At 59.3% G+C, this 27920-nt stretch overlaps 2 protein-coding genes across 15 annotated transcripts in view; one reads left to right on the forward strand and one right to left on the reverse strand.

Annotated features, from left to right (window-relative positions):
• PPFIA4 (PTPRF interacting protein alpha 4) overlaps window positions 1-27920 on the reverse strand; it is a 60714-nt gene that overhangs the window by 5404 nt on the left and 27390 nt on the right. For 10 of the 14 annotated variants that reach the window (XM_033099430.1, XM_033099433.1, XM_033099432.1 and 7 more), the window contains 7 exons: window positions 27662-27688; window positions 26368-26543; window positions 24099-24196; window positions 23434-23609; window positions 22150-22218; window positions 19104-19245; window positions 8594-9720 (listed from right to left, as the gene is read on the reverse strand). In XM_033099430.1, coding sequence (XP_032955321.1) covers window positions 9665-9720; window positions 19104-19245; window positions 22150-22218; window positions 23434-23609; window positions 24099-24196; window positions 26368-26543; window positions 27662-27688 — 744 coding nt within the window. In that variant the 3' untranslated portion in view covers window positions 8594-9664. Of the gene's footprint in view, window positions 1-1059; window positions 2085-8593; window positions 9721-16562; window positions 18765-19103; window positions 19335-22149; window positions 22219-23433; window positions 23610-24098; window positions 24197-26367; window positions 26544-27661; window positions 27689-27920 lie in introns of those variants that run through there. The other 4 variants (XR_004422242.1, XR_004422243.1, XM_033099431.1 and 1 more) reach the window with 4 other exon arrangements.
• MYOG (myogenin) lies at window positions 10388-12946 on the forward strand. The gene is made up of 3 exons (XM_033099437.1): window positions 10388-10936; window positions 11602-11683; window positions 12234-12946. Exons 1-3 carry the CDS (start codon window positions 10388-10390, stop codon window positions 12353-12355), a joined length of 753 nt encoding a protein of 250 aa, XP_032955328.1. The 3' UTR covers window positions 12356-12946.

Genomic DNA, 27920 nt, shown 5'->3' on the forward strand with positions numbered 1-27920 from the left:
ACGGCATGTGGGTGATGTAGACGGCGTGTGGGTGATGTAGACGGCGTGTGGGTGATGTACAGGGCGTGTGGGTGATGTAGAGGGTGTGTGGGTGATGTAGAGCACGTGTGGGTGATGTAGAGGGCGTGTGGGTGATGTACAGGGCGTGTGGGTGATGTACAGGGCGTGTGGGTGATGTAGACGGCATGTGAGTGATGAACAGTGCGTGTGGGTGACGTAGACGGCGTGTGGGTGATGTAGACGGCGTGTGAGTGATGAACAGGGCGTGTGGGTGATGTAGACGGCGTGTGGTGACGTAGACGGCGTGTGGGTGATGTAGACGGCGTGTGGGTGATGTACAGGGCGTGTGGGTGATGTAGACGGCATGTGAGTGATGAACAGGGCGTGTGGGTGATGTAGACGGCGTGTGGTGACGTAGACGGCGTGCGGGTGACGTAGACGGCGTGTGGGTGATGTACAGGGCGTGTGGGTGATGTAGAGCACGTGTGGGTGATGTAGACGGCGTGTGGGTGATGTAGACGGCGTGTGGGTGATGTAGACGGCGTGTGGGTGATGTACAGTGCGTGTGGGTGGAGTGCGTGTGGGTGACGTAGAGGGCGTGTGGGTATGTTCATTCCGTGTGGGTGATGTACACTGCGTGTGGGTGAAGTAGAGTGGGTGTGCGTGATGTATAGGGCGTGTGATTGATGCCGAGCGCGTGTGATTGATGCACAGTGCGTGTGGGTGATGTAGAGGGCGTGTGGGTGATGTAGACGGCGTGTGGGTGATGCCGACTGTGTGTGATTGATGCACAGTGCGTGTGGGTGATGTGAGTGTGTGTCTGGTGTGTCCATATGTGTGTGTGCTGTGTAGGTGGGGCAGTGTTTGTGCCTGTAATGCAGTGTGTATGTGATGTAGTGTGTGGACGAGGTTGAGTGTGTGTGTGTGATATGGAGCGTGTGTGTGTGATGTAGAGTGCGTGCGGGTGAGGTAGTGTGTGGGGGTGATGTAGTGTGTTTGATGGGGGGCTACTCCAGGTGCAGGCAGTGTGGTGATATGCAAAGGGCGCTGAATGCTTACTAAAGACGTATTTCGTGGCTCTGAAGACAAGGCAGGCAGGCTGCTGGAGCCCAGGACGGTTCCTTGGTGCCATCTGTCACCTCAGGCGAGTCGATTCATCCTCTCCAGCTCTCAGGGCTCCTCGTGGTCTGGATTCTTCACAGCTCTGATCATCTCTGCAGCTATGATCTCACTGCAGCTGGCCAGTGTGGGCAGTGGGAGGCTTGGGATCTCTGAGGGCAGAAGTCAAGCTCCTGGCTACCAACCCCCAAGGCCCAGAGCCAAATCTGGGTGAAGACAGCCAGCAAGAGCACACAGAGGGAAGACGGAAGGTGCCGTCTGCTCCATGTGGCGGGAGTCGGGCCATGAGCACCGCAACCGTGCCCACACCTGCTTGCAGGGCTGCAGGGGCTAGTGCCAGGCGGGTAGATGGAATATTCCTCCATTCACGAGTCCAGGAGTGAGGCTGCCCGTCTCAGAATAAACAAAGGCTGAGGCAGCCCAGTGCAGCTCTCACCGGCTCAGGCCACAGCCTTTCTGCAGGCCACGGGGGCCAGCCCGCCTCCACAGTTCATAGCTTATGTCCCCTGAACGACACCCTCATCTCTTCCCAGCGGGTACCAGCAATGTCCAAAGGCCCAGGAATTCACCCCAGGCCACAGAGCACACAGGATTTGAGGTCCAGGTCACCCCAAGAAGGAAAGACGGCCCTGAAGCCTCACTGTGCCAGAGAAGGGACTTGCTTTGATGAGGTGGCCCGTCTTTCAGTTCAGCTGATCGGTGAGTGCCAGCTGCTTGCCCGCCCTGGGGAGGAGCTGGTCACGTCGGTTGTCCAGGACCTGAGTCTGTAGCCGTGGACATCCATGGAGAAGATGGCTCAGAGTCTGGAGTCAGCCAGGTTGGGCGCCTGTCCTGCAGCTACCTTCTATCCGTGCCATCAGCGAGTTCCTTAACCATGACACCCAGCCTGAAAACCGGTGATGACACACATCATCGATTCATCCTGAGGACTGTCATTCATGTGTGCAGAGCATTCACCGCAGTGCCTGTAAACAGGAAGTCCTAGGTGACGATGGCTGTCACATTGTCCCTTACTCAGTCCTACTCTGCACCCATGGCACGTCCCCTGACCATCCGACCGGTACTGGCTGACACCACATGGAGAGTGCAGTGGGCTCTGGGTGCAGGAATCCGAGGAGACCTGCTCCTTGTACTGGACCAGGAAGTGTGAGAGCCTCGCGAGCCAGCAAAGAAAACAGTCGCTTCCAGAAATGTGGTTACAGCCACGAAAGACCAGGAACAGGCAACGGGAGACATGGGAAGCCACACAGTGCTGTGACAGCAGCTCTAATGGAAGAACCGGTCCCCGCCAGGTCCCCCCCAGTTGGGGGAGGGTGGGGGCCCCAGTCCCAGCCCCACCCTGAGCCACCTCCCAAGGCCTCAACTTCCCTGTCTGTAAATGCAGGAAAGCAAGCCACAGGCTAAGGGGGGCAGGGCTGCATGTCACCGTGGGGCGAGCACGTGGAGCGCGGGGCTTGGTGATCTTGGCCGCAGGGACTCCCCAGGGGCTGAGGCTTGGCCCTTCCGGGGTGGACACAGCCCGCTGAGGAAAAGTGTCCCCAACCCTGCCCCCACCCGAGAGGCCATGTGCTGGCCCACGGATTTGGGGTACAGGAAATACGGCTCAGGGAGAACACCCCAGGTGGGTCCCAGAAACTTTCACACAGTGACCATAGCAGGTGGACCCGCCTGACTCCTGGGAACATTTGCTTCCTGTCTCATATGGATCTCTGCAGAGGGTCTGAGCAGGGCCTGGGGATAGACAGACAGAGGAGCAAGTGGGGAAGGGCAGGGCGGCCTAGCCAACTCACCCTCCCGGAACTTGGAACAGCTAGAAGAGACCCTGCAGAGCCTGACTCCATTTCCCTTATTTTACAGATCAGGAGACTGGGGCCAGAGAAGTCAGCATTGCACAATGGGAAGAGACTACAGAGTCAGGGAGACACAACTCACCACTAAAGAGCTGTGTGACTTGGTGACGGTTCCTTAACTTCTCAGCCTCAGGTGTCTCCTTTGTAAAATGGGAACCTGTCGCTATTCCACAGACTTGTGAAAAATGAGTGACGTGATGCAGGTGGCCACTAGCATGGCAGCCCCCATGCAGTAGAGGCTCAGTACACAGGAGCTTCCGTTCCTCAAGGTCACACAGGGGTCAAAAGCAGAGTTGGGAGCTGGGGCAGAATCCAGACCTCCTGACGTCCGGCCCCCTGAGTTACACCACATCCTTATCCCAGCTAATGAAAGAGTCAAGGAGGAGACAGCCTATGAGGCGCCCGGGGACGGGAGAGTGACGTTAGAAGGGGCTTTCGTGTGACCAAAGCACAGGGCTGTATCACCGAGGGTTCCATTTCAGGAGCTTATTTAAGTGTGTGCCTGGGACAGTTTAAAGGCTGGGAGTGCACTAAATGGCATCTCGATGACCTGTTCAGCCCTCAGATGCTAGAATTCAACTCACCAGAAGCAGGGCTGGTCACATAGCTCCCTAAAGCCCCCAAAAGGAAGGAAATGAATATGCATTCATTCATGCAGCAAACACTGAGTACACGGTAAGCCTAGAAAAATGGGCTTTCTAGTTATCATTCTGCCTATGAAGAAGTGATGGCTCCGAGACATTAGCTGAATAAACAGTCACACGGCTAGGCAGCAGCAGGGCCAGGACTCGTCACCATCTGGGTCAGAGCCCTGCCCTGTGCTGTCTTCCGATGGGGAGAAGAGCAAGGCTATGTCTCGGGCTGGCATCCTTGCACTGGTGTGCTGGCCAGAGAGTCTCCGGAGAGCTCCCGCTTGCCACTGCCCTGGGGTCGGAGTGGCCTGCAGCTGCCCAGCTCTCTCTGGGACCACCCTGCCCTTGGTAGGAGTCTGTCTAGGGCCCTATGGCTCCCTCACTAGGGCCCTTGTGGTGACACCCTCAGTGCCCAGGGGCCCCGCTGGGCCTGTCAACACTGTGCAACCCTGTCCTGAACACTGAGGGCCGCGAGGAAGGATGTTTAGAGCCTGAGAGCACAGCACTGGCCCTGTCTGGGGGGAGACACAGTGTCTGCCCTCGGGGAGCCCCCAGTCTTTAGGAGAGCTCTCAGGGTGACAGTGATAGAAGAAACTGATGGAGGAGTCTGAAGGAGGAGGTGGGCACAGTAATAGTCACAGAGCTGACGCTTGCTGAGTACACGCTGCTTGCCAAGTACTTCAGCTATGAATCATTTGATCTATGCACCAACGGACACGGGTCCTGTTTTTATTCTTATTACAAGGATAAAGAGATGGAGGCACAGAGAGGCCAAGGCACTCACACAACATCACAAAGCTAGAACGTGGTGGGAGCAGGATTAGAACGCAGGCAGTCTGGCGCGAATGTCGATCGAGTCAAAGAGCGAGAAGAGGCGAGCCACGGGCAGCGCTGACAGTCTGGGGACACTATGCTCACAAGGGTTCCAGCTGACCAGTGACGGCGGGTCCGGGCAGAGGAGGCTGCCCGAGGAGCCCTGTCTCAGGCCTCAGACCTGCCTGGAGGGATGGTTAGTGACAGGGCCATCGCTGAGGGGGCTCCATGGAAAAGGGGGTGTTTTTTGATGGGAGAGACTTCAGCATGTTTACAGGCTCTGAGGAAAGACCAGTCAAGAGGGAGAAGTTAAAGACACTTGAGAAAAAATGGGACATGGAATGCAGTCCTCAGAGAAGACAAGCGTAGCCCAGGAAGAGCTCCAAGTCCTGACAGACAACAGGCGACAAAATGAGGTTGGCAGAGAAGACATTGTTCATCATCCCCATTTTAAAGCTAGAGAAACGAAGCCAGAGGGGTACAGACTTGCCTCAAACTGCACACGCAGCCCCTGACCTTCTACCCAGAAAGCTCCCTTTGTGTCAGACTAGAACCCTGGCCAGCCCTGCAGGACGCAGGGAAGCTGGGAGGAGAATGCAGGGCGGCTGTGGGAGAGTACTGAGGAGGAGACAGAGCCAGGAGACGAGCAAAGGCATCTCCACCCCGGCAGCAGCTGCTCCCAAATATGTCACAACTTGTCAAAGAGGCAGAAATAGAAGCTGTCCGTCCAGGGAGTGGAGGGGGTGGTGTGGCGCGCTGGGGCTTCTGAGCCCCCGCGGAGGGGCGGGCAGGGCTAAGTCCGGGGGTAAGTATGACATACGTGCCGGGCAGTTCTAGAGAGGCTGAAATGGGTCCAACAACTGCCCGGTGGCCTTGCAGAGAGACTGAGCGCGGGGCAGACACGGAGATGGGGAAGGGGCAGGAAGCCAAGGAAACCCACCTCCCCACCCCCATTCTTCAGGGCGAGGCCTGGTTCAAACACGCTCTTCTCACGCTGACCCACGAGCACTTTCTCCACACCCACGTGCTGAGTCAGAAAAGAATGTCCCCTCTCCAAGAGCCATTTGGGTCATTCAGTGCAGCATTTTGACTTCCACACGGGGAATGGAGAACCGGAGTGCAGCGCAGACAGACGGCGCCCGGCCCCTCAGCCCGACGTCGTCCCCGCTGCCCTGCGCTGCCTCACAGTGTTTGTCTCAGAGGAAAACGGGCGGCTGGCGGGAAAGCCTCCGCCACATTTCCGAAGGCCCCAGTCCGCACGGCCGCACTGCCGGGCCCTGCTCTGGCCGCTCTGAAACCTGGCTGTGCTTTGCGTGCACCGGTCACCTCCCCGTGAGACCCACGCCCCAAGGGGCCCTTCCTTCTCGCCTCCAGGCCGCACCTTCCCCAGGCCCCGGCCCGAGCCTGGCTCTGAGCTCCAGAGTCCCAGCGGCCCGGACGCGCACCTGCGGGGCCTATCGGCTGCTCTGTCCTCCATGCGAACAACGTGGGGTCTCCCGAGGCCCGGCCCCCCCGCCCCGCGCCGCCCGGCCGACCCCCGGCCCTCAGGGCCTCAGGCTCGCGCCACCCCAGCCGGCTGCCTCTCACCCTCCACCTTCACGTCCCCGTTACTACTTCTCCGATGTCACCTGCGGCCCACCTGCCGAGCACGTGCTCACCTGCAGGACCTCCTTCACCGCCGGCCGCGCGCGAGGCCCAGGAGGCGGCGGGACTCAGCCTGAGGCCTGCGCTCCGGCGACCGCGAGCCAACGCCCTCAGGCTCCGGCACTAGGGCCCCGCCGCCCGGGCCTCGTCACTTCCCTGGTCTGGGCCTCAGTTTCCCAAGAAGACGTGGGCCAGCTGACCCTCGGGCTGCCGTCCCGCCCGGCTGGCTCTGCGGCCAGTTCTCCCCGGGCTGCACGGCGCCCGCCGCCCCGGGACCGCTGCTGTCGGCCATGTTGACGCGCGGGGCGCGGGGACGCACACGCTGCAGCCGGAGCGCAGCCCCGCGGAGTGGCCGTGGGGCGCGGAGGGGCCCGAGGCTCCCGCCCGCTCGGCCCCTTCGCTTTGGGATGCGAAACGCTTTGCGGTGAGCGCCGGCACCTGGCAGCCCAGGTCAGCCCCGCTGTGAGGTCAGCGGGGCGAAAGGTGCAGGGAGTCAGAGGGTGTGTGTGCACGGAGGGAGCAGGGGGAGCGGGGCGCAGGTGTGGGCCCGGCACTGGGAGGACCGCGTGCCCGTGAGAGCGGCCTGCGCACACGGGCTGGGGGCGCGCGGCCAGGGGCCCCAGCGGTGGGGGGGCCTCCATCGGAGGGAGCAGGACGGCCGGGGCGGCTTCAGGGGCCGGCCGTGTGCCAGGCCAGTGGGGTGGGGATTAGGACTTGACGCCCTGCTGTCAGGTTAGAGCTGATGGATCGCCGCTGCTGGGAGCACAAAGGCCGCTCTGTGCGGCACCAATGTGTCCCCATCCATCAGACGGCAGCCTGTGGGGGGTGCAGTGTGCACGGGGACCAGAGCCAGGCCCCCAGGTGCCGCTTCTCCACAGCTCGGCTCGGAGAGAGGAACAAAGTGGCTGAAGGGACATCCCCACATCAGGGTTTTGAGGTCAGAGACACCTGGGCTGCCCTATCTCCTCAGTCCTGGGAGGGCCTGTGCCCCAGAGCTAGACCTTGACATGGTCCCCAAGTCACTTACTCAGACAGATGGAAACAAACACTTGGCCAGACAAGGTTTCACTGAAACCCCGACACACAAGGTCACCCTCACCTCCAGCCCACAATCTTGTTTGGTCAGAGACAAAGGTCACACAGACAGAAGGCCTCGCTCACCTGAGCTGAGGCAGGGGCTGTGCCCAGGCTGGTGGGGGCCCAGGGCCTGCAGAGGGCTCCGGGGATGGTGGTGTCCCTGGGGCACACCAGTGCCCTCCCCGCCTCCTCTTCCAGCACCTGGGGGAGCCGCCCTGTGCATCTTCCCTGCTCACAGCCAGCACTGCACACGGAAGAGCACACCTTACTCAGGACACCAACCCGCAGCCATGCTCATAGCAATACATGCTTCTAGGGTAAAAGAGGGAATGAATCGACACACAGACCATACACACCACACACCTCACACCACACCTCGCACCTCACACTACACCTCACACCTCACACCACACCTCATACCTTACACCACACACCACAACACACACCACACCTCACACCACAACCACACACTTCACACCACAACCTGACACCACACACCACACCACACTTCACACCACACACCACACCACACCACACCTCACACCACACCACACCTCACACCACACACCTCACACCTCACACACCTCACACTTCACACCACACCTCACACCACACACCATACCACACCTCACACCACACACCACACCTCACACCACACCACATACCACACCTCACACCTCACACACCTCACACCACACCTTATACCACACACTACACACCTCACACCACACCACACTTCACACCTCACACCACACAAACCACACTTTACACCATATACCTCACATACCTTGCACACCTCATACCATACACCACACAGACCACACACCTCACACCACACACCTCACACCCCCCACACCACCATACCACCCCTTTGCCAGCTGAAATGCGTGTCCTCTCCTGGTATAACCCTCCTGCTGCCCAAGTAGGTTCAGACTCAGCGTCTGGCTCTGGAAATGCAGCCATGGTCCTCTGTGTGGCCTCCTTGCCTCAGCTGTCACGTCCCCCCATGGCCCACAGGCCTCCTCCTGTCTTTGCAGGCTCATCCTGAGCCCTGAATCCCTACATACCTGGGACCCAATGCCCCCTTCCCCTTGCTCCCCCTCTCGTCCAGGCCCCAGGCTTCCCTGGATCCAGCCCAGTGCACCTTCTGCACAGCCCGACCTCCAGAGCGTCTGACTCTCCACAAGCCCCTGACACACCTGTCTGATGAACCCACTCATTTGCAGCTGATCACAACTCCCATGTTTGCTGCTGACTTCGAATGACTCTCTGTAGAATGGTGACTTAATGTTCACGTTTGCGTCCAGGCTCGCCATCTAGCTGATAAGATCCTGAAAATCCTCATGGAACAAGCCTGGTTCTCCTGCCCCCACTTCTAGAGGATGTGGACATGCCGTTTGGAGGTAAGGCAGATTGGGTCCCCAAAGAACAAAACGATGCAATTTCTGGGTTCCCATAGTAACTTCAACATCACTTTTATCTCAGGGCTCACAGGATTAGGGTGTAAACTGAGGCAAACTTTTCTTTCTCTCTTGTCTTTTTTGGGGGGGATCTTAAGTCCAGATGATCAGGGTCCAACCAAGCTTTAGAACCCACAGCTCCCGTGTTGTGAGCTGTGGTTTTTATCACACTCATGAGGCCAAATGAAGACCTCACTGCCCCCCTCAGCACGTTTAGTGTCCAGCTGTGTCTCCTCCCCCCCACCCTAAAAGGACCAGCATTTTCCTGGCTCCTCCCCATAGACAATGAGAAGAAGGAAAGCCGGGCCCTTCTCGCTCCCTTCAGACCTCAGCTCCCCTGTGACATCTCCCCTGCGCAGCTCCTCTTCCTCTCTTATCCTTGCCACTCTTTGGCACTGACAGCACCAGTCTCATCTGTCATCGGAGGAGGGGTCAGAATTAGTGCATGGGGTCCTAGAAAAAAAATCGGGACCAAAGGATAAAGGGCAGAAGAGGCAGATTGCACTTTGAAACCCACAAGGCCTCCCTTCAGCCAGTGCGTCCATGGAAAGGGCTGCCCTATGAGGTCAGCAGAAGCTGGACAGTGGCCACTGGGGCAGGGGGTTGGATAGAACTAGATGACTGGCAGGTCTACCAGATGGCAATGTCCTGGAGGGCAGAGACCCTGCCTTGGGCACTCCTGTCACCTTTTGGCCCTCAGACGAGCCTTGTGCACTGCTGGTCCCTGAGGCCAGCCTACTGCGTGGAGAGCGCTAGTCGTCTTGGACCCCAAGGCCTTTGTTGACAGGTGACCACAGACTGAGGAGTCCAGAGATTAAGTCGTCCCTCCTCCACCCGATGTGTGAGACGTGCAGGATGCGTGTCAAACTGATGTCTCCGACAGGAAGACGCAGAACCAATCCCGGTGGCCGAGAAGAGGGGAGAGTTACTGAGTTTGAAGGGCTCTGTCTCCACGCACAGTGAGGAGTCAGGAAAATCCTGGCATCGGGGTGGGGCAGGAAACAGTCGAGGAGGCAACATAGGAGGACAGATGAGGATCCAGAATGCGAAGGACGTGGCAGAGGGCTGACTAGATCTCGACCTGGCCACGGTGGGGACAGCGGCAACGCGTAGGCTTCCGTGACCCTGATGGCATATTAAAGAGAAAACTGCCACTAACCCCCATGAAAGAACAAGACCAAAAATGTCCTCTTGCCTCGATGTAACCCCAGTCACGTGAGACCTAAGAGACATACGATGTCAAAGCTGTGTTGGAAACCCAGTGTCGACCCTCCTGCCCCTGGACACTGACCCGCACGTGCCCCACATTTGCAGCAGCCTTGCCCTTTGGCAGAGGGTCATGTGACTGCCAGAGTCTGGTTCAAGTCTGTGAGGAGGCAGGGGGCCGGACAGGTTGACCTAAGACCCCTTGCAGCCTAAACGCACCCCTTCCTTGCCCCCCACCCTGCTTCTTTGGGACCACAAAGAGAGAGCAGGCAGCCCCCCACCAGGAGTAATTGAAAGGAGCAGATGAGAGGAGAATGTGTGTCTCCCCCCACCTCCCCTGCCCCATGGGGGCTGCCGAGAAATGAAAACTAATCAAGTTACAACGGACGGCCTCCCTGCCCGTGCACAGGAGCCGGCCGGCCGGCCCGGGCAGGCTGGCCAGGAGGGGTGGGGGCCGGGCCGAGAGAAGGGAATTGCATCTAATCCGCTGTGAACTCTTGATGTGCAGCAACAGCTTAGAGGGGCTCGGGTTTCCGTGGCGTTGGCTATATTTATCTCTGGTTCCATGCCAGCGGGGAGGGTTTAAATGGCACCTAACAGTTGGCGTGAGGGGCTGCAGGAGCTCGGGGGCTGGTGGCAGGAACAAGCCTCTTCCGACCCCATGGAGCTGTACGAGACACCCCCCTACTTCTACCAGGAACCCCACTTCTACGACGGGGAAAACTACCTGCCCATCCACCTCCAGGGCTTTGAGCCGCCGTGCTATGAGCGGACTGAGCTCAGCCTGAGCCCTGAGGCTCGAGGGCCCCTCGAAGACAAGGGTCTGGGGACCCCGGATCACTGCCCGGGCCAGTGCCTGCCGTGGGCGTGTAAGGTGTGTAAGAGGAAGTCGGTGTCCGTGGACCGGCGGCGGGCGGCCACGCTGAGGGAGAAGCGCAGGCTCAAGAAGGTGAACGAGGCCTTTGAGGCTCTGAAGAGAAGCACCCTCCTGAACCCCAACCAGCGGCTGCCCAAGGTGGAGATCCTGCGTGGCGCCATCCAGTACATCGAGCGCCTGCAGGCCCTGCTCAGCTCCCTCAGCCAGGAGGAGCGTGAGCTGCGCTACCACCGGGGAGGCGGCGGGCCCCCACCAGGGGTAAGTGGCTCCCACCGCCCGCCCAGGGAGGGCACCCCATGGGGAGGCTGGGTCGGCTGTGAGAGCAGGTGCCAGGCAGGCACTGTCAGAACTGGGCTGTCCCGCTGACCTCCCACCGTGTCCCCGTGTCCTTTCCAGAGGAGACAGAGGCAGCGGGAGGAGAGGCAGTGGTGGGGGTGGGTGGCAGAAAACTGAAGGCGCAAGACCAGAGCCAGCCGGGGTGGAGGTGAGAATTCGTGCCAGTGCCTGGGGACGCGCCCCAAAGGCCAGGCCAGGCACACAGAGGACGCAGTGCGTGGCTCTGCCCCCACCGGGCCCCGCCCTGGGTGGGGCTCAGCGGAGAGAAGCAGTGTCTCCTGGAGCCCCAGCAGCTGCTCAGATGAGGCTCTGCTGGGGCCAGACACTCTGCCCCCTCCACCCTGTCCCAGGGACAGAAGCACAGACCCCTGGAGCTGGTGTCCAGTGAGGGCAGAATCCCCACCCAGGACGGAGGCCAGGGCAGGCCTGGAAGCAGGGGCTCTGTGGCCAGGCGGGGCCATGAAAGGAGCTGCTTGTGAAGACTCCAGGTGGGGGTGGGGGTGGCCCAGGAGTCTCAGCTCCCTGGGATTGGACAGAAGACACCACCAGGCACAGGGGGCCTGACCTTCGCCTTCGCCACCTCGCAGGTGCCCAGTGAATGCAGCTCCCACAGCGCCTCCTGCAGTCCAGAGTGGGGCAGCACACTGGAGTTCGGCCCCAACGCAGGTGGTAAGTGTGTTGGGACCCGGCTGACCTTGGCTCCAACCCTTGAGCCTGGCTCCAGGCACAACTGTCCCCTTACTTTGTTCCCTGCTCCAGTCTTCCTCCCTTGGCCTCTCCAGGGACCTGCTGAGCCCAGGGCCCCAAATGGTGGACTGGGCGGTCCTGTGCCTCCCTGAAGTCTGGACCAGGCCAAAGCAGCCCCAGCCTCCTGCTGCTCCCCATCTGGTGGCTGGTGGCTCATCTCCACGGGCAGGAGACAGTCCCTGCCCCAGGGTTCCCTGGGAATCACTGAGTCAGTGCCACACAGCTGGGCCTGCAAGGGCAGTCCGTCTCCCAGGAAACACCATCCTGGCCCCACCTCCACCTGCCACACAGTTGGAACAGCGGCTTGCAGGTCCCAATCCCACTAGGGGTGTCCGGGGGGGGGCATGGTACTTATGCACACGGCCGGGAAAGGCAAGGGCTGGCAGTGGGGCTCCTTACGCTTGCTCATCTCATTCTGGGTCCTGGAACCCCCTGCACTGCCCGGGGAACAGCCTCCACCTTCTCCCTACAGACCACCTGCTCACAGCTGACCCCACAGACGCTCACAGCCTGCACTCCCTCACCTCCATTGTGGATGGCATCACGGTGGAGGACGTCTCTGTGGCCTTCCCAGACGAAACCATGCCCAACTGAGATTGTCTGCCAGGCCGGGCATCCGGGAGGGCCCCCCAGCTGGCCACAGATGCCACCACGTGGGCAGCAGGAGCCTCCTTAGCCCGGCTGTCCTGATGCCAGGAAGCCAGCCGTGGGGCTGCCAAATGCCAGCCTTCCCCCTCATCTACAGAAGGTTCACCCTCCGCCCAGAGAGGGAACGGACGTTCTCACTTAGCTGACTCCACAGAGCACCGGCACCCCATTTCCAGGAAGCTAAGGCAGGGGACCAGAGCGCCCCTCGTGTACGCCCCTGGCCGGGGGCCAACTCAGGACCTGCGCGCTGATCACAGCACAGCCCCCAGCTCCACTCCCCCAGGATCTCAGAGACGACGTCAGTGTCCTGCCCTGGACGAGTTGTGCACACCTCCTGTCCCCATCTCTTCCTGATGCCAGTGGCTGGGCTGGGCCTGCCCTCAAGTGAGAGAGAAGAAAGGGACAATCCCCTGTTCCCAAGTCCCTGGGGGCCAAGCTTCTGCAGTGACTACTGGGAAGCTTCCCGTGCTTTCATGTTCTGTTTTGTTTTGTGTGTTGTTTGTAAAGCTGCCATCTGACCAAGGTGTCCTGTTCGAAGTTGCCAGGGACAGGTGGGGGTGGGGGGTGTCTGGGGGTGATTTCTTTTGTTAACTAAGCATCGTGTGGTTTTGCAATTGTTTTGTAATTTGTTTTTTGCTAACTTATTTGGATTTCCTTTTTTAAAAAATGAATAAAGACTGGGTGCTAGAAGAGTGTCGTGATGATGTAGAGGGAGGGGGTCCTCCCCCCAGTCCAAACGCTCCCCAGGGCCGGGCATCCAAGGGCTGGCACTGGTGGGGCGCTGGGCCCCTGCTCTTTCTACCCTTCAGAGGAAGCCTTGCCCACAGAAACCCTGTGGGACACACAGGCAAGCCGGCTGAGTGTCCACTGCACTCTGTCTCACGGACCTGCTCACTGCGTCTTACGTCCCAACAGGTCCTCCAAGGACCCGACCACGCTCACGTGCCATCCTCGGCGAGTGGGCAGGGTGGAGCTGGAATCGGGGGTTTCCCCTCGCCTCCCGCCACTCCTCGTATGACACTACCAGGAGGAGCCCTGCAGGGCAGTGGGCTCAGACACTGTCACTGTCTCGCAGGCCAGCTAGCATGTCCCCTCACCACACCTGCCATTCCTGCAGGCACAAGGGGGGGTCTGGCCCTGCCTGCAGCTCAGAGGACGGGAGTGGGGTGCTCACAAGGGATAATCAAAGGGAGAAAAGCTGCGTTCTCTTCAGATGGGATGCTGTTTTGCACAGACTGGCTCCCTGGGGGGAGAAGGTGGGTGGTGAACCGAGAACAACGATTTTGGACAGCGATTACATAAAGGTTAACTGGGGCTGGGTCAGGAGCCTGAATCTGAATGGACCGTGAAGATCTACTAAAAACTGGATTAATTCCAACTGCTTTAGGCTAAGTTTGTCTGATTTCGTGCAAATTATAAGTTTCAGAATCATTACAGAAGCCTGGAGGCCCAGCCCCCACTCAGCTCTCAGGCCCTTAACAGACTTAAGCCAGGGTTACTGACCAGGCTCCGGGGCCCATGGGCTCAGCTGGGCCGTGGGCCCCACACCTGCCCTCCTGACTTGCTCCTGAACACATGGCTCCAAAGGTTCCCCCAGAAAGTCTGAGTAAGGAAGAGGAGGAGGAGGCCTCGGAGCAGCCTCAGAAATGGGGACGGCCGCTGGTCCCACACAGCAGTAGGGCTGGGACTGGGGAATCACCAGCGGGCCCCAGTTGCCCCGCTTGTGGGGCTTCCTTCTGAGTTTGCATCTCTGGTCACGGCCTCACCTTCTTGGACGGCTGCAGGGAAAACCTAGGTTCTCTGCACAGCGCTCAACTCTCCCTGACTCACTGCCCTGGAGACTCAGGTTCTGCGTTCTGCCCGGCACCTCCCAAGCTCCAGGTGACAGTCCCCCTCCCACCCCCCCCTTCAGTTGTTGGGGCTGGCGCTGGCCGAGAAGGGCACTTCCCTCTGTCAAGGAGCTGGTAGGCTCCGGGTTGCAGGATATATTTTTAGGCTGATTCCTCCTCAGTTATCATGTTGGCAACTGAGGTCCTATTGGAGAAGGAACAGTCCTGAGCGACGGTTATTGGGTCATCTGTTCCTGAGCACTGTCACCAAAGCACAGGGACTTTGTTAAATTAACAAAAGCTTTGTTTTGCAATTCAGTTGCAGATGCGCATTAATGAGTAATGAGCAGTTCTTTAGGGAAATTAGCTTCAATTGCCGGCTCCAGAGGGAGCACCTGCAATAAATCAAACTGGGTAAATCAAATGCTGCCAGATACGAACTTTGGGGGTTCCCGAGAGAAACACATAAGTACTTGAAATTGATATAAATTGTCGGTGTGCAGATAGGAAGTCCTTGGAGCGTTTAGACAATGAGTGTGACCTGCAGAACACTTAAACTACTACTTGTCGTGCTCCAATAAACACTCTCAGATACGTAACTTCTCAAAGGGATCTTGTTTGGCAGCCGGAAAGCCTTTCTAAGTGTGGCAGGTGTCATAGGCGGTGGCAGCACCTAAAGAGGCAGGTGGAGCGGGACACAGCAGGGTGAGAGGTGCCCCCCCACCCCCGCTCGGGTGAGTTTCCTGGCTAAAACACTGTACCTGACGTGTCACGTCCCTTGCTTGTCTGAATTCCTGATTTCTGGGCACCAGGCTCGGGCACAGGTGCCTGGAAGTGAATTAAGGTCAGGGCTGGGGTCTTGCCTAAGGAGGCATGGCCCAGGCCACAGTGGGGACCCCCAATGTTCACCCCACAGCGATGCTGGCTGTGCCTCCCTTCAGCCACCGGCCACCAGATGCTAGGAGAGGCAAAGGAACATGCTCTAGGAAGGAAACCTACATTCTCTCTCTTTTGCACAAATGCCAACAGAAATGGGATGCTGGGGTCTCCTCTGAAGCTTGGCATGGCCAACATCAAACTCCCATCTCCACTAACCCTGCTCCGGCTACGACCCCCGGCCAGTGGGTGGCAACACCGGAAAACTGAAGATTTTCTGGATCTCTTCAGCTCTTATTCCTGTAGCTAGCTGGTCATCACGGCTGCTCAGTTCTAGCTTTGATGATGGAGAGGCTGGGAAGGGCCTCCAGAGGCTTGTAGGCACCAGGCCAGCACTTCCCCTCACCTGTGCCCTCCCTGGGTCACAGGCTGCCTTGTCACGCTCCATGCCATGGATGCTGCCATCCTGGAGCGTCAGTGTTCAGGACACTGCCAGCCTTGGAGAGGGCAAGGATGTACCGTGTATTATCACTACACTGGTGGAGGAAACGGCCATGAAGGTCACAGAGCCACTGCACGGGTGGTGCAGACGTGGGGTCTGGGACAGTGCGCTGGCAGGCTCAGCGGAGGGCCAGCGCTTGAGCTGACTTTGAGAAGCAGGTAAGATATAGTGAGCAGTCCTGGCAGTGGGTCCGACGTTCTAACACGCTCATCGCAGCTGAGACAGGCACTGCGGTCAGGACCTGCCCCTGGACCCAAACCTGTGTCACCAGCTGTGCATGTTTCGCCTTACGGTCTCCTGTCCTGTGAAATGGCACTAATAACACATCATGGGATTGGGAGGGTGAGAAGACGTGCAGACTGTGCTCAGAGCAGTGCCTGGCACACAGCAAGTCTCAACGATGTTTAGCCTTACTTAACAATCCTTAGAGGAACCCTCTGGGACAAGACTGGCTCATTTGTCCAGTAGGTACATCTAGGGACAGAGACCAACAGACTGACCTACAGGGGCTTCTTCACAGCCGTGCAGGACGCGGGCAGCTTGTGGGGCATAGTGCCATCGGCCTGCTGGGAGGCCCATGACGCCTCCCAGGTGGTGCTTGAAGTGGGCCCAGAAGCTTCGCAGCTGCAAAGAGCAGGAAAGAGGTACCCATGCTGCATTCCAGTGACAGGCTGGGTGGACTTGACACTGGGGGCCGGGGGGCCTGGTGCAAGTCACGTCACACTGAGGCACTGGGCCTGAACTAGAGGTGGGGGGACCAGAGGGCAACTAGGAGCAGGGACCTTGGGAGCAGCTGAGTAGAGGGGGGAGAAGAGAACACCAGCCCGGCTGTCGGGCTCCTCACGCCTCCATCCCACCCCCTTGAGTCCCACGGCACAAGCAGCCCAGACAGCGGCCTCTCCAGCAATCCTGTGCTTATGCGAGTAAACAGAAGGTTCCAACGACAAGTTTTTAAAACCCTGTATTTACTCCTAGAGCCCACTGGCCCTTAGGACTGGGCAGGAAGCTGGCATGTCAGGCGAGCTCCAAGTTTAAGACGAGCAGAGCCATTTGTAAATTGTCTTAAAACCGGGTTGTTTATTGGTACGTACACACGCACACACGCACACACACCCATTCCTGATGCACAGTACAGTACTAAGAAGGGACCTGGCAAGTACAGGAGGCTGGTGAGGGGGCGCAGGTCACTCCCAAAGTACACTGACTGTCAGACAACAGGTGCCCCTAGACAAGCGCCTTCCCGCTGGGGTTCTCTGCCCCATCAGCTCCACACGGCACTTCAAAGAGACCCTGAAGGGAGCCGGGTCCCACCAGCTGCTGCCTATGACATGGCCACCACGTAGGGTTAAGGTATAGAAGACAGGCTAGCCCACTGGGTCCCCTGAGTCAGATGGCCTTGGGGTCCCCAACTCCACAATCATAGGAATTTGGGGTGTCTCCTTAATCTTACTATCACCCAGGGGTGGGGCCTTTTCTCTCCACCAACTCATTTGCTGCTCAAGACCTCCAGCTCCCTTTGCAGAGGCCTGATGAACAGGGAGGTCAGGGGACGAGGGACAGCAGGAAAGGTGGCTGCTTTGCCCACGCCCGAGGGCCCAGCCAGCCCCACCACGATGGGGCTCTCCTCTCCTGAAAAGTAGCCAAAGGTTCTGAGACCTGGCACTGCCTCAGGCTCCACTACTCCTGGACCGGGTGCTCTGACCCCTCATCCCACCTGCTAGTGCAGCCCTGCTCAGAACCCGAATTGATTAGGTTACAAACCAGCTGCTCAGCCACCTGCAGGATGGCACCACACAGGCCCCTCTCCCGAAACATGCTACAGACATTCTCCTCTCCTCTCACTTGGATGAACCCTGGGTTCCATCCACTCACCCTGAACTTGGGTCCCAAACACCTGCAGGCACCTTGGCAGGTTGAGGATATGGGTGAGGAAGAGGGATTTCTTGGGGATGACATTTCTAACAAGCCAGGACCTGCATCCCTCAGCCTCAGTTGCCACCATGCTGCACGGTGGCAACAGCAGTTGACATAGTAGCGGCAGATCTCAGAATCTTCTGGAGGACGCAGTCCCTGCACACCAAGAGAGCCCTGAGCAATGGGTGGGTGGTTTGGGGACGAGCAGGAGAGTGACAGCCTTCACTAACATTCAGTAACCTGGACCTGGGGCCTGACTCACCGAAGGGGAAGCTTCACTTTCTTCCCAGGTCAGGGCAAGGGGCCTCAGTCTACCTTTTCCCCAGACCTGACTCTAAGGTTAGTGTAGATTTGACCCAGCCATCAGGTGTGTGTTATAGGGCTGGGATCAGAACACAACCGGCACAGCCAACCACAAGGGAAGGGGTGCCGGGAACCACAAGGGAAGGGGTTGGCAGTTCTGTCCCCAAGCTAACCGCCCCACAATCCCTGTCCCCAGCCCACGGCAGCTCCAGCCCATGGCTGGGGCAGGAGGCAGAGCCACAGCCCTTTGGGCTTAGTGGACCACAGGCCACCGGCTCAGCCTCCAGGGGGCCTGCCTGCCCTCCTCACTGAGTGGGAAAGCGGACAGCTTCCCGTGCCCACCCTGGCCCACAGCTCAGGAGCCGATTTCCCTCAGGCTCTTCTCACTCACATCTGGAGTTCAGCTTAGCTTTCCCCATCCGCAGCCTCACCACCCTGAGGGAGAACCGGCCTCCTGGAGATGACTTTGGGAAAACAACGCTGAGCGTGCCCAAACCAGATGGCAGGCCATGTGGCACCGCCAGGGAACCGACAGGAACTGGAGGCCAAACAGCTCAAACAAGGGGGAGTCTGAGTGTCCTTTCCTTGGAAGGGCCGTCCCCAGCCCGTGGCACAGTGTCCTGGTCTCCAGTGCAGGTCGTAGTACAGACCGGCCAGGTCCAGGAGAGGGCAGGTGGCCGCCCCCCTCGGTCCGCCCCCTAAGGGGGGGAAGGGGCTGTGGTCCTCCCGAATCTGCACACCACCAGAACACCCAGCCACATCCACGAGACTTACAAAGGACACGCGGGGGTTGCGAGGGGGGTGCGATGCGAGAGGATGCGATCGAGGGGTGGACGAGTGGACTCTGAGATCCAGGGCCGAGCAGGAGGGGTCAGGGCCCGCTAGTCCCGGAAGGCGGAGAGCATGTGTCCGTAGAGATAATGAGAATGAGCTGGCAGAGAGAGACAGGCGCCGTGAGCTGGGCTTTCGCGGCCCGGGGGCTTGGGCAGTACCTGCGGGAGCAGCGAGCGCGCGCGGCGGCCAGGTGGCGCCGGGAGGGCCGGGCCGGCCGTGCGCAGGGCCTGGCCCACCTACCCCGGCCGCCGGCACGCCCGGCAGACCCCGGCAGGAGGGTCGCACGGGGGAGGTCTCCGGTCTGGGCCCCCGCCATCCCGGCTGGAGGCGTCCGCAGCCGCAGAACACCGGCGGCGGGGGGGGAGTGCGCGTGCGCGCGGGACGCCGCAGGGTCGGTCAGAGCAGAGGTGCCAGCGAGCTGGGGCGGGTCACTCACCTTCAGGCGCGACCTTCTTTGGCGGCGCTGGTGGAGGCTGCAGGGGCCCCTGCGTGGACACGCCGAGCACGCCGCCGGGGAGCTCCCGCGGCCGGAAGCGCTTCCTCCAGGAGGGCGCGCGGCGGAACACCTTTTCCTCCCCCTGCATGGGGGACACGGGCGGAGATGCCACTCAGCTCCCTGCCTGGGACAGGGCAGTCCTGGCTGCTTCTAGGGGTACCACTCCTGTCCCTTGGGAAAGAAGGGAGCAAACATCTGGCCCTCTGCTTTTCCATCTGTAAAATGAATTGGGCTGAAGTGGGCACGACCCCCTAGGACTCTGAGAGTTCCTGACACGGGTGGGAGGGGACCCTCTGAGGGGTTCTGAACAGTTTCCGGGAGGCCCGAGTCATCTCAAAGCCAGCTCAGAAGCCCAGCGACCTGTCTCAGTGTGATCTGTAGGAAGTGGCCGCCAGGCAGCCCCCACCCACCCCTTCTGCCCTTCTGGGCCTCGGGATGGGTCGGGAGGCAGGAGACCTGCCTTCCCTGTACCCTCCGTTCCTCATCTGTAAAGGAGGAACAACATAACCCACCTCTGACTCCAGCTGCCCATCCTAGTGGGGTCAGGGGACAACACCGAGTGAGGGGCCAGGCAGATGGCTGCCTCCTCCAAAGGACGTGGTGGGCAGCCCCTGCCACCTGCCACCTCACTGATGCCAAGTCTCCAAAATAATCCTCTCTGCCAAAGGACGCCCAGGACGCCAAGCCCATAGGCTGCCCCTGTGCCCCGACCTCCCCACCCTGCCCTGCTTGGCAGCCCCGTCTCCCTCCACCCTGTGTTCTCCGGCCTGGGCAGGCAGAGTGCCGCCAGCAGGAACAGGGGACACTAAGTCACCTGTCCTCACCTCAACAACCCCGCTCAGCTCCAACCCCGTAGGGTTTGTTGCTTGTGCCTGGAGGTGGCCAAATGCCCCTATCGGTTGTAGCTCAAGTTCCTCTGTCATAGCTGTGGTCCGGCAACGTCGCTATGCGTGCGCATGAGATGACTGCACCAACCTCCCCCCTTCCAAATTCTGTATTCCATGGGCCAGAGACCTCGATCTTTTCTGTCCCTGCCCAAGCAGTGCCGGGACACTGCAGGCACTGCATACATACTGCTACCAGTGGACGGCAGTGGCTCCCTGGGCGGCCATGCCTCCGTGAGCCAGGCGCTCTCCTCTTCACTTCCATGCCCCTGGATCCTGCCCTTCACTGGGCCCGCAACTCCTCTCCCGCCTTTGGCCAACCCTAAGGGTTGCTCCTGGCTTCCTCCTCCCCAAGAGTCGGACAGTCTTCCCGCCACACTACTCTATCCCCTTAATCCTGATCTCCGTGCAGGTGGGGACATGGACACAGCCCTCCAGGGGAAGCTGAGAAGCAAACTGACGGGAAACAGCTGCTAGAGACAGCTCGAGGCTGCTGGTGATGTGCTGGATGGCGGACCCGGGCAGCTTCCCCACACCCGACCTGCCTGGCAGCAGCCACCCTACTCCCGGGACTGCCCTTCTTTTTGAAGCTTCCGGCAGGAGCCAGTCCACACCAGCCCCATCCCACATGCATCCCAGAAACACACGGCGCTGCCAGCCGGCTGTCACCGATGCGGGAACTCTGCCAGAGCCTGATGTGCGACAGGGCACAGTGGCACGTGGGGGCACCGGAGTCACGCACGCTCGCTCCAGTCCTGCCCGCCACACAGCCTGTGACACCACTAAGCCACCTGAGCTCCAGTTCCTCCTGAGCCAGGTGCCACCGTGACCTGTCACACAGGGTGACTGTCAGCATGAATGAGCTGTCACCACAGCACCACCAGGCCTGGCCCAGACAAGGCCTTCAGACAATCAATCGTTCTGTAAGGGTGGAAGGAATAAGTGGCTTCCTAAAGGAGGAAGCAGCACACTGAGATGTCCGGAAGTCATTTCTCAGACAGCGTCAAAGGGAGCCAAGACACAGGTGTGTGGGGAGTGGGGGGGGCCCCCACTGCAGGGCCGCTGGGAAAACTCCCATCTCTGAGAGTGGGGTCTGCGGTTTATCTCCTTGTGTCTGTGTGATGACACCCCAAATTGCAGGGTACCTCTGTGAAGAAAACAGCCCCCCACGTTCTGTGTGTTCCTGAGTGTGTCCTGTCGACCGAGGCCGAGCAGTCTCCCCACATAGCTTGGCTCTGAGGAGGGAGCACTAATTGTGTCCCAAAGAGCCCAGAAGTCTCAGCAGAGGCGGTGAGGTTCAGGGGTAAGGAGGAAGGGGAGCTGCACACACAACAGGGGTCAGAAAGCGAGCTGACCGCCCCCGAGCTGCTGCGTTTGAACAGTCCGGGTTCTCCTGAAGTGTTTGGAGCCAAGGAGCGAAGGCAGACCCAACAGGCGGGGTGGGGTGGGGGCAGGGCAGGGAGGCGGCGGGGGGAGAGGGGGCACGGAGTGGCTGTGTCCTCAGGCATCTCAGGGTCTTCCTGGACAGTCCGGCCTAAACTCAGGCCAGGCCTGATGGAACCCAGGAGGCACTGAGAGGAAAGCTTGACTTCGTAAGAAGACGGACACGACAGAAGCTGGAGAGAAAACCACTGGCAGAAGCCGGGACCACGTGTCTAGCTGTGTCAGCTGAGGCTGGAACGAGCAAAGCTGTGACTTCATGGCCTCAGCGTCACATCTACCTCCCAAGGACCACAGTGCCATAGGGTGGGCTGGAATCTGAATGAGCTGTGCTGATGGCACTAAAGAGATGGGATCTGAGATAGAGATGCCTCTGGGGGCATCAGGTGGCAGGTGGAGGGGGCACAGGGGCAGGGCACAGAGCTGGAGGTGCTGGAGGGACAACACACAGCAGCCTTCAGTTTTCGTTCAGGGAAGAGTCTCAGACACGTCTCCAGCCTGCAGCTCGGCCTGGGCCTGCCTCCTAACCCCGATCCCCTGACATCACCCCACCCCTTGGCTCTCGACCGCTAGGCCATCCCCCCAACACCAGCCCATGAACTTCAATCTGGTGAACCAACAATGAGCAAAGCCAGGGCCCCTAATTCACATTGGATACTCACGTCATCCAGCTTCCGGTCTGTGCCCAAGGCCAGCAGGTTGTTGAACTCTCTCTCCATCAGCTGGCGCGCCTGCAGCCCACAGAGTGAGAAAGGGAGAGGCGGGAGGGGCTGTAGTTAGCAACCTCCATGCCATCTGTCACCTGTTTCCTAGGGGTCCAAGGGCAGGGATGGGCTTTCAGTGCATTTAACCCATTAACTGATCTGCTCCTTGAAGCAAACCTGCGTCCTCTTGAGTCAACTGTAAACCTCAGGATTCTCTCCTATGAAGCAAATTAGAAAACTGCACCTTTTTAAAAAAGAGGATCACAGAACACGTGGGTGGACAAGCTTCACTTATTGGGGGAAAACCCCACATTTTGTCTTAGTGAAAATCTTGCCTTTCGGTGGGGGGATAAATAAGCACGTATGCCATACATCGTAGGGATTTAACTTATTAGGTTAAAGAAACACATTTCATAAGGCTGCACACGGAAAAGTTAGCCCTGGACGACTGCTCAGTCATGGATTTGGGGGCCCTTGGGCTGACTGGCACAGTAGCTTAACTCAGGAGATTTGGGAAATGCCAAAAATAAGAAAGTTTTCAAAACTGCCACCAGATATTTTTCATCATTTTAAATGAAGGATTCCATATTGGTTCAGATCCCACTTCTCGTAATAGCTGGGCCACGCGAAGGGGTCAGGAAACCAAGAAAGGCTGGGCAGCTGTGGAGGGACCCTGCCCTGTCCACGGACCAGGGGCTCTCCACAGAAATGGACTCACTCAGGGGCAGAAACGAAACATGGAGAGAGCAAGCCCGCTTACCCTGCTGTTCCGCAAGGACAGGCCTCATCCACCCTGGGGACACACCATTTTTATAAATGACCAGGAAGGAGAAGCAGAGTGCATTTTCAAGTATCTCCTCTGGGATGTGTTACTGGGTCTATTTAGTCTAAGCTTGGGCCTGGGAGCAGCCCCCGAGGGTGGCAGACAAAGGAGATAGATGCTCTGTGGTCCCCTGGGGACCCAGGGCCCGTTCCCCTCTAAGAAAATTCAGGTCAGGGAGCAGGTTGAGGAAAAGGAGAGCCTGGAGCCTCAGCTGCCAAGATGGGGTGGGAGGAGATGGGGAGCGGAGGGCTGACGCGTGCTCCAGCCGTGCGGGGCGCCGTCCGTGAAGGACGCTGTTCCCTGGGCTTGGCAATGCGCGGGGACCCCTTGGGGGTGTAGGGGCACCGTGGTCCCCTTGGGGACAGGCCCCAGAAGGAGCCTGTGGGCGTGGGCAGGAGCGCTGGTGAAGGGACGCCCACCTGGGTGTTCTGTGTGGGGATCTGCAGCAGCAGGGCCAGCGAGCTGTGGTCGAAATTCTCATCCAGGGCTAGGAGGGCGCCGTGCACGCCGCTTTCACGCAGGTGACCCGCGTAGTCACGCAGCCCGATGGACTGGACCCAGTGAACCACCTGCTCATTGGTCCAGACCAGCACATCTGCAGGCAGGTGAGACGGGAAGAGGGGGGCGGTCCAACCAGGCCCGTGGGACAGAACTCCCGAGACTCAGGGCCCATCCACTCTGGCACCTGGGCTCCTGGCCCACCAGCCCGCAGGCTCCTGACTCTCCCCGGAGCCCTGGCACAGGCCACTCCCTGCTCCCAAGCTGGAATGGCCTTTTCTTTCTGCCTTCAAGGTGTCCTTCCTGCCCACCCACCCAGACCCCCAAGCTCCCCGAGCACTGTCCTGGGGACTCACTGCATTGGTCCTGCTGCTGCCACTGTCTGCTGTGGCAATTACAGCTGACACAGGGCAGGGGCTATTTCTTTTCCACCAAGTGACAGCATCCTTCATGCACGGACACAGCCCCCTCATCAGACCTGGAGCCCAGCTCCTTCAGGTCGGGCTGTACCTTCCGCTGAGATTGGATCCTCCGCTGGGCCCAAGGCCCCCCACAGCTTTCCGAGGCAGCTGAGCTGACCGCTTACCCTTGATCTCATGCTGGCTTTCCTCCCGCCTCTTCTCCAGCTCCTGCCGGTCATAGTTCAGCCTTTTCAGACACATGATGCCACACTGAAGGCTGGTTCTGCAGGCACACAGAGAGTCAGGGCCCACCTCCGGCCACACTGGCCCACGTCCTGACCCACGTCCAGCACAAAGCTCCCCACTCTGCTCCACCCACAGTGCTTCACGCGACCCCCCCCAAGGCCACTTCCCTCTCAGCCCAGGTTGGGCTGACGTTGGAAGCAGTTCTTTGAATGAAAGCAGCATGTCCCAAAGAGAGAAGGAAAAAAAGCAGCAGCAGCAAAGGGAAAGCAGTACGTCCCTCCCTCTCCAGGCCCTGGAGTCACAAAGACCCAAAGACCCCATCAGTCACAGCAAAAGCAAAAGCGAGACAGTCGTGTGTGTTCCCATTTCACTGAGTCCTCACAATGGCCTATACGGTGTTAGCGGTGTCCTCCCTTCCAGCCACAGGCCTCAGGGCCTTTGCACTGGCTGCTCCCTCTGCCTGGAACACTCTTCCCCAGTCTTTGGTCAAACGTCCCCACCCCAACCCACACTCCCAACCCCTCACCCCTAATTGTTTCCCACCACTGTTTCGGTTCCGAGCACGTTTCCTACCACCTGTCTGTCTCTCCCAGTTAGCACGGAAGCCCCGTGAGGCAGGAACTCTGTCCTCACTGATGGGTCTCAAACCCCGAGAACAGCGCCCAGCACAGTGGACATCAGTGCTGGTCAGTGAAACGGAGCCTTGCACGCAAAGCACTGCATGCAGGCACTCGTGGAACGATAACTGCCCTGGGCTGAGCACCACAGAGTGTGAGTTAGATGGGACCCGAGGCCACCAGCCCAGACTCCCACCCAACGCAGGAGTCGCCTGGCAGCGTCCCTCTGAGCAGCACGAACACCTGCGCCTCCCATCACTGGACGGACGCACTACCTCTCGAGGCAGCTTTCTGCACAGTTGTTGCCCCAGCCCTGAACACGCTGTCACCCCTTCTCTCCCAGGGTTGTCATCTACGAAGCTGAGGACAGCACAGAAAGTCCCTGCCAACCCCACCTGCTGCTCTCCGTTAGTGAGGCCATTGCTTTGTGACATTAAATCATGCACATGGCTCCCTCCTGCTGTCCCCTCAACTGTACCCAGGCAGCCCTACTCCCTGGGACAATCACTCCGTAGCTCAGACACCCCTTCTGGGAACTAGTGACCTGTGTGACTTGAAGCTAGATGTGACAAAGGACTTCCTAAAAACTGTCACTGTTGGAACCATTCCCACCCACCTTGCTCTCCAACCCAAATGGTCCTGGGGTCAGGCAGGCATTGCCAATGTGCAAGCAGGCTAGAGGGGCGGGGGGGGAGCTAGGGGGGCTGGGGGGCTGAGGGGACTGGGGGACTGGGGGGGCTGAGGGGGCTTGGGGGCTGGGGGGGCTGAGGGGGCTGGGGGACTGGGGGGGCTGAGGGGGCTGGAGGACTGGGGGGATTGAGGGGGCTGGAGGGGCCGGGGGACTGGGGGGGCTGAGGGGGCTGGGGGACTGGGGAGCTGCGGGGGCTGGAGGGCTGGGGGGCCGGAAGGGCTAGAGGGGCACCTGCATCTCAGGGGCTGCAGCTTCAGTGGTTGTCTCCATGTGAGAACGTATCAATACAGCTTTTAATTTTTCGAGAAGCCAGCCATCCAAAATTTTGTGTGAAACTTCCTGGTGTTTTAATATTGGCAACGAAATTTGTAATTTGAAAAATACCACGTGTGCCAAAGAGAACAGATCTGTGGGCCAATTCAGCCCACGAGTAGTGGAGCGGGGACTTCCCCTCAGACACCTTTGAATGGAGGATCTTTCCAGCAAAGAGGAGAGGACTGGATGATACCCTGCACAAAGGACGTGGGTGCAAAGCACCCAGGCTCAGATCTGGGCAGCGGCCAGGCAGGGGCCCAGAAAGACCTCTCCTCTCAACGCGGAAGCATTCAGTCACCTAACCTAGGCAGCGTGTTCAGCTCGAGTCTTCCTGGTAACACAGAGGATTCAGCAAGCCCAATGACAAGTAATGGAATTCACGCCTGGGGAGAAACCCCCAAGAAAGTGAAGCTAAAGAGAAATGACTTTGTGTCGTAAGGGCTGGAGGGGAGAGGATGAAGGCCTCATGCCACAGGACGTGCCAGGGGATGGGGCTCCCGCTTTCACAAGAGGGAGGGAGACCTGTTCCTGCCAAACGGACCGTCGAGCAGGCCCGTCGGGACGGCCCGGCCCCACCTCACTCACCGGTGGAAGCTGTCCACCATCTTCAGGTGGACACGCAGGTCCTTCTTGCTGAGGTGGTCCAGCATGCGTGCGTCCACAAGGCACTCCATGAAGTGTGTGCGGTACTGGGGCAGCCCCAGGCTGGGCAGCCACTCATTCCCGATCCACTCGTGGTTCATGTCCCCGTAGGCCAGGGTCTGGGGGAACAAGGCGGAGGGGCTGTGCTGAGGAAGGCAGTGCCAGGTGGCAGCTGGCCTGGCTGTGGGCGGAAACATGACCGCATCCTCCATCAGCTCAATCAGGGCTAGTGTGGGGAGGTGGGGGTTTTAAATGGAACTTTTTAGGATCTTGCAATGATATGGTTCCACTTCTGTACCATTATCAGCACTAATGACAGAAGCAACTACCCAGGCAGCAGATAATGGGACCCCTCCCATCCGTCCCTGGGACGCGTCTGTGGTCGTGCTGAGGCCTGCCTTCCTGTGTCAGCCGCACGCCCGCCCATGGAGCCCAGGGGACAGGCTGCGTGACGGCTGCATCGTGGCAAAGGTAGCCAGACACAAAGAACAGGACGGTGGTCTGTGTTACCCTCCTGCCCTTCTTCCCCGTCTCCTCCCCTCGGGAGGTGACCGCCGAGCTGAACTCTGTCCCTTGCTTGAAAAATATTTTCACAATGTTCACAATCACCCGTGTGGGATACTCTAAGCAATATACTGTTAATTTTGCTTGTTGTGGAGTATTAGTGTAAAATTCTGTGACTCTGCTGGGAGTCACCCTTTTCACTTGACACTGTATTTCATCCACTTCCTCTACTGCGTGGGTCACTGTGGGAACACACTGTGATCGACCCGTCCCGTCCCAATGACAGTCCCCAGTGAGCGCGAGCAGTGCTGCTCCACTGTCCTCACGGCACTCACCTGAGTCCCCGCCTGTCTCCCTGCCTGTCTCTCCCCAACAATATGAGCCCCCAAAGGCTTGGCTTGTTCACCTCTGTATCCAGAGCCTAGAAAGACCTCACGCCTAGTAGCTGCGCAGTGAAAGTTTGCTCACGGAGTGACTGAAGGAAAGGCCTTTGCTCAGCTCAGTGGCCCCTGGGAGGGGAAGGGAGAGGAAGACGGTTCTTCCACTCTACATCTCATTACTCCCCAGAAGGGAGTCAAACTGACAGAGAAGGCAGGCGTGCAGCCTCAGTTCTGTCACCCACCAACATGAGAAACCCCATGAGAAACCCCAACAAACGGATGAGGGGCGGGGCCAGCGGAGGAGACCTGTTGGGAGAAGCCGTCTGTCCCGTGTCCTGGACAGAGGGTCTTACCTGAGCCCAGCTGCCCTCCTCACCATCCTAGCAGCGTGTGAGGGAAACAGGCCGTCAGAGGGAACCACCGTCCCCCCCAGCTGGGTGGGTGACGGGGCAAGGGCACAGGTGGTTAAGACAGACAGAAGGCCGGTGTGAGAGCCCCTCTTTGCGCTTAGAGAGGAGCAGGTTGTGCGTGTGGCAAAAACACACTGTACACCTCCCGGCTGGCATGGAGCCGGGCTGCCCCGCCCTCCCTGTGCCTCCAGCCGTGAGGTGA

The sequence above is a fragment of the Rhinolophus ferrumequinum genome, chromosome 27 (genome assembly GCF_004115265.2).
Source record: "Rhinolophus ferrumequinum isolate MPI-CBG mRhiFer1 chromosome 27, mRhiFer1_v1.p, whole genome shotgun sequence".
Classification (NCBI taxonomy): Eukaryota; Metazoa; Chordata; class Mammalia; order Chiroptera; family Rhinolophidae; genus Rhinolophus; species Rhinolophus ferrumequinum.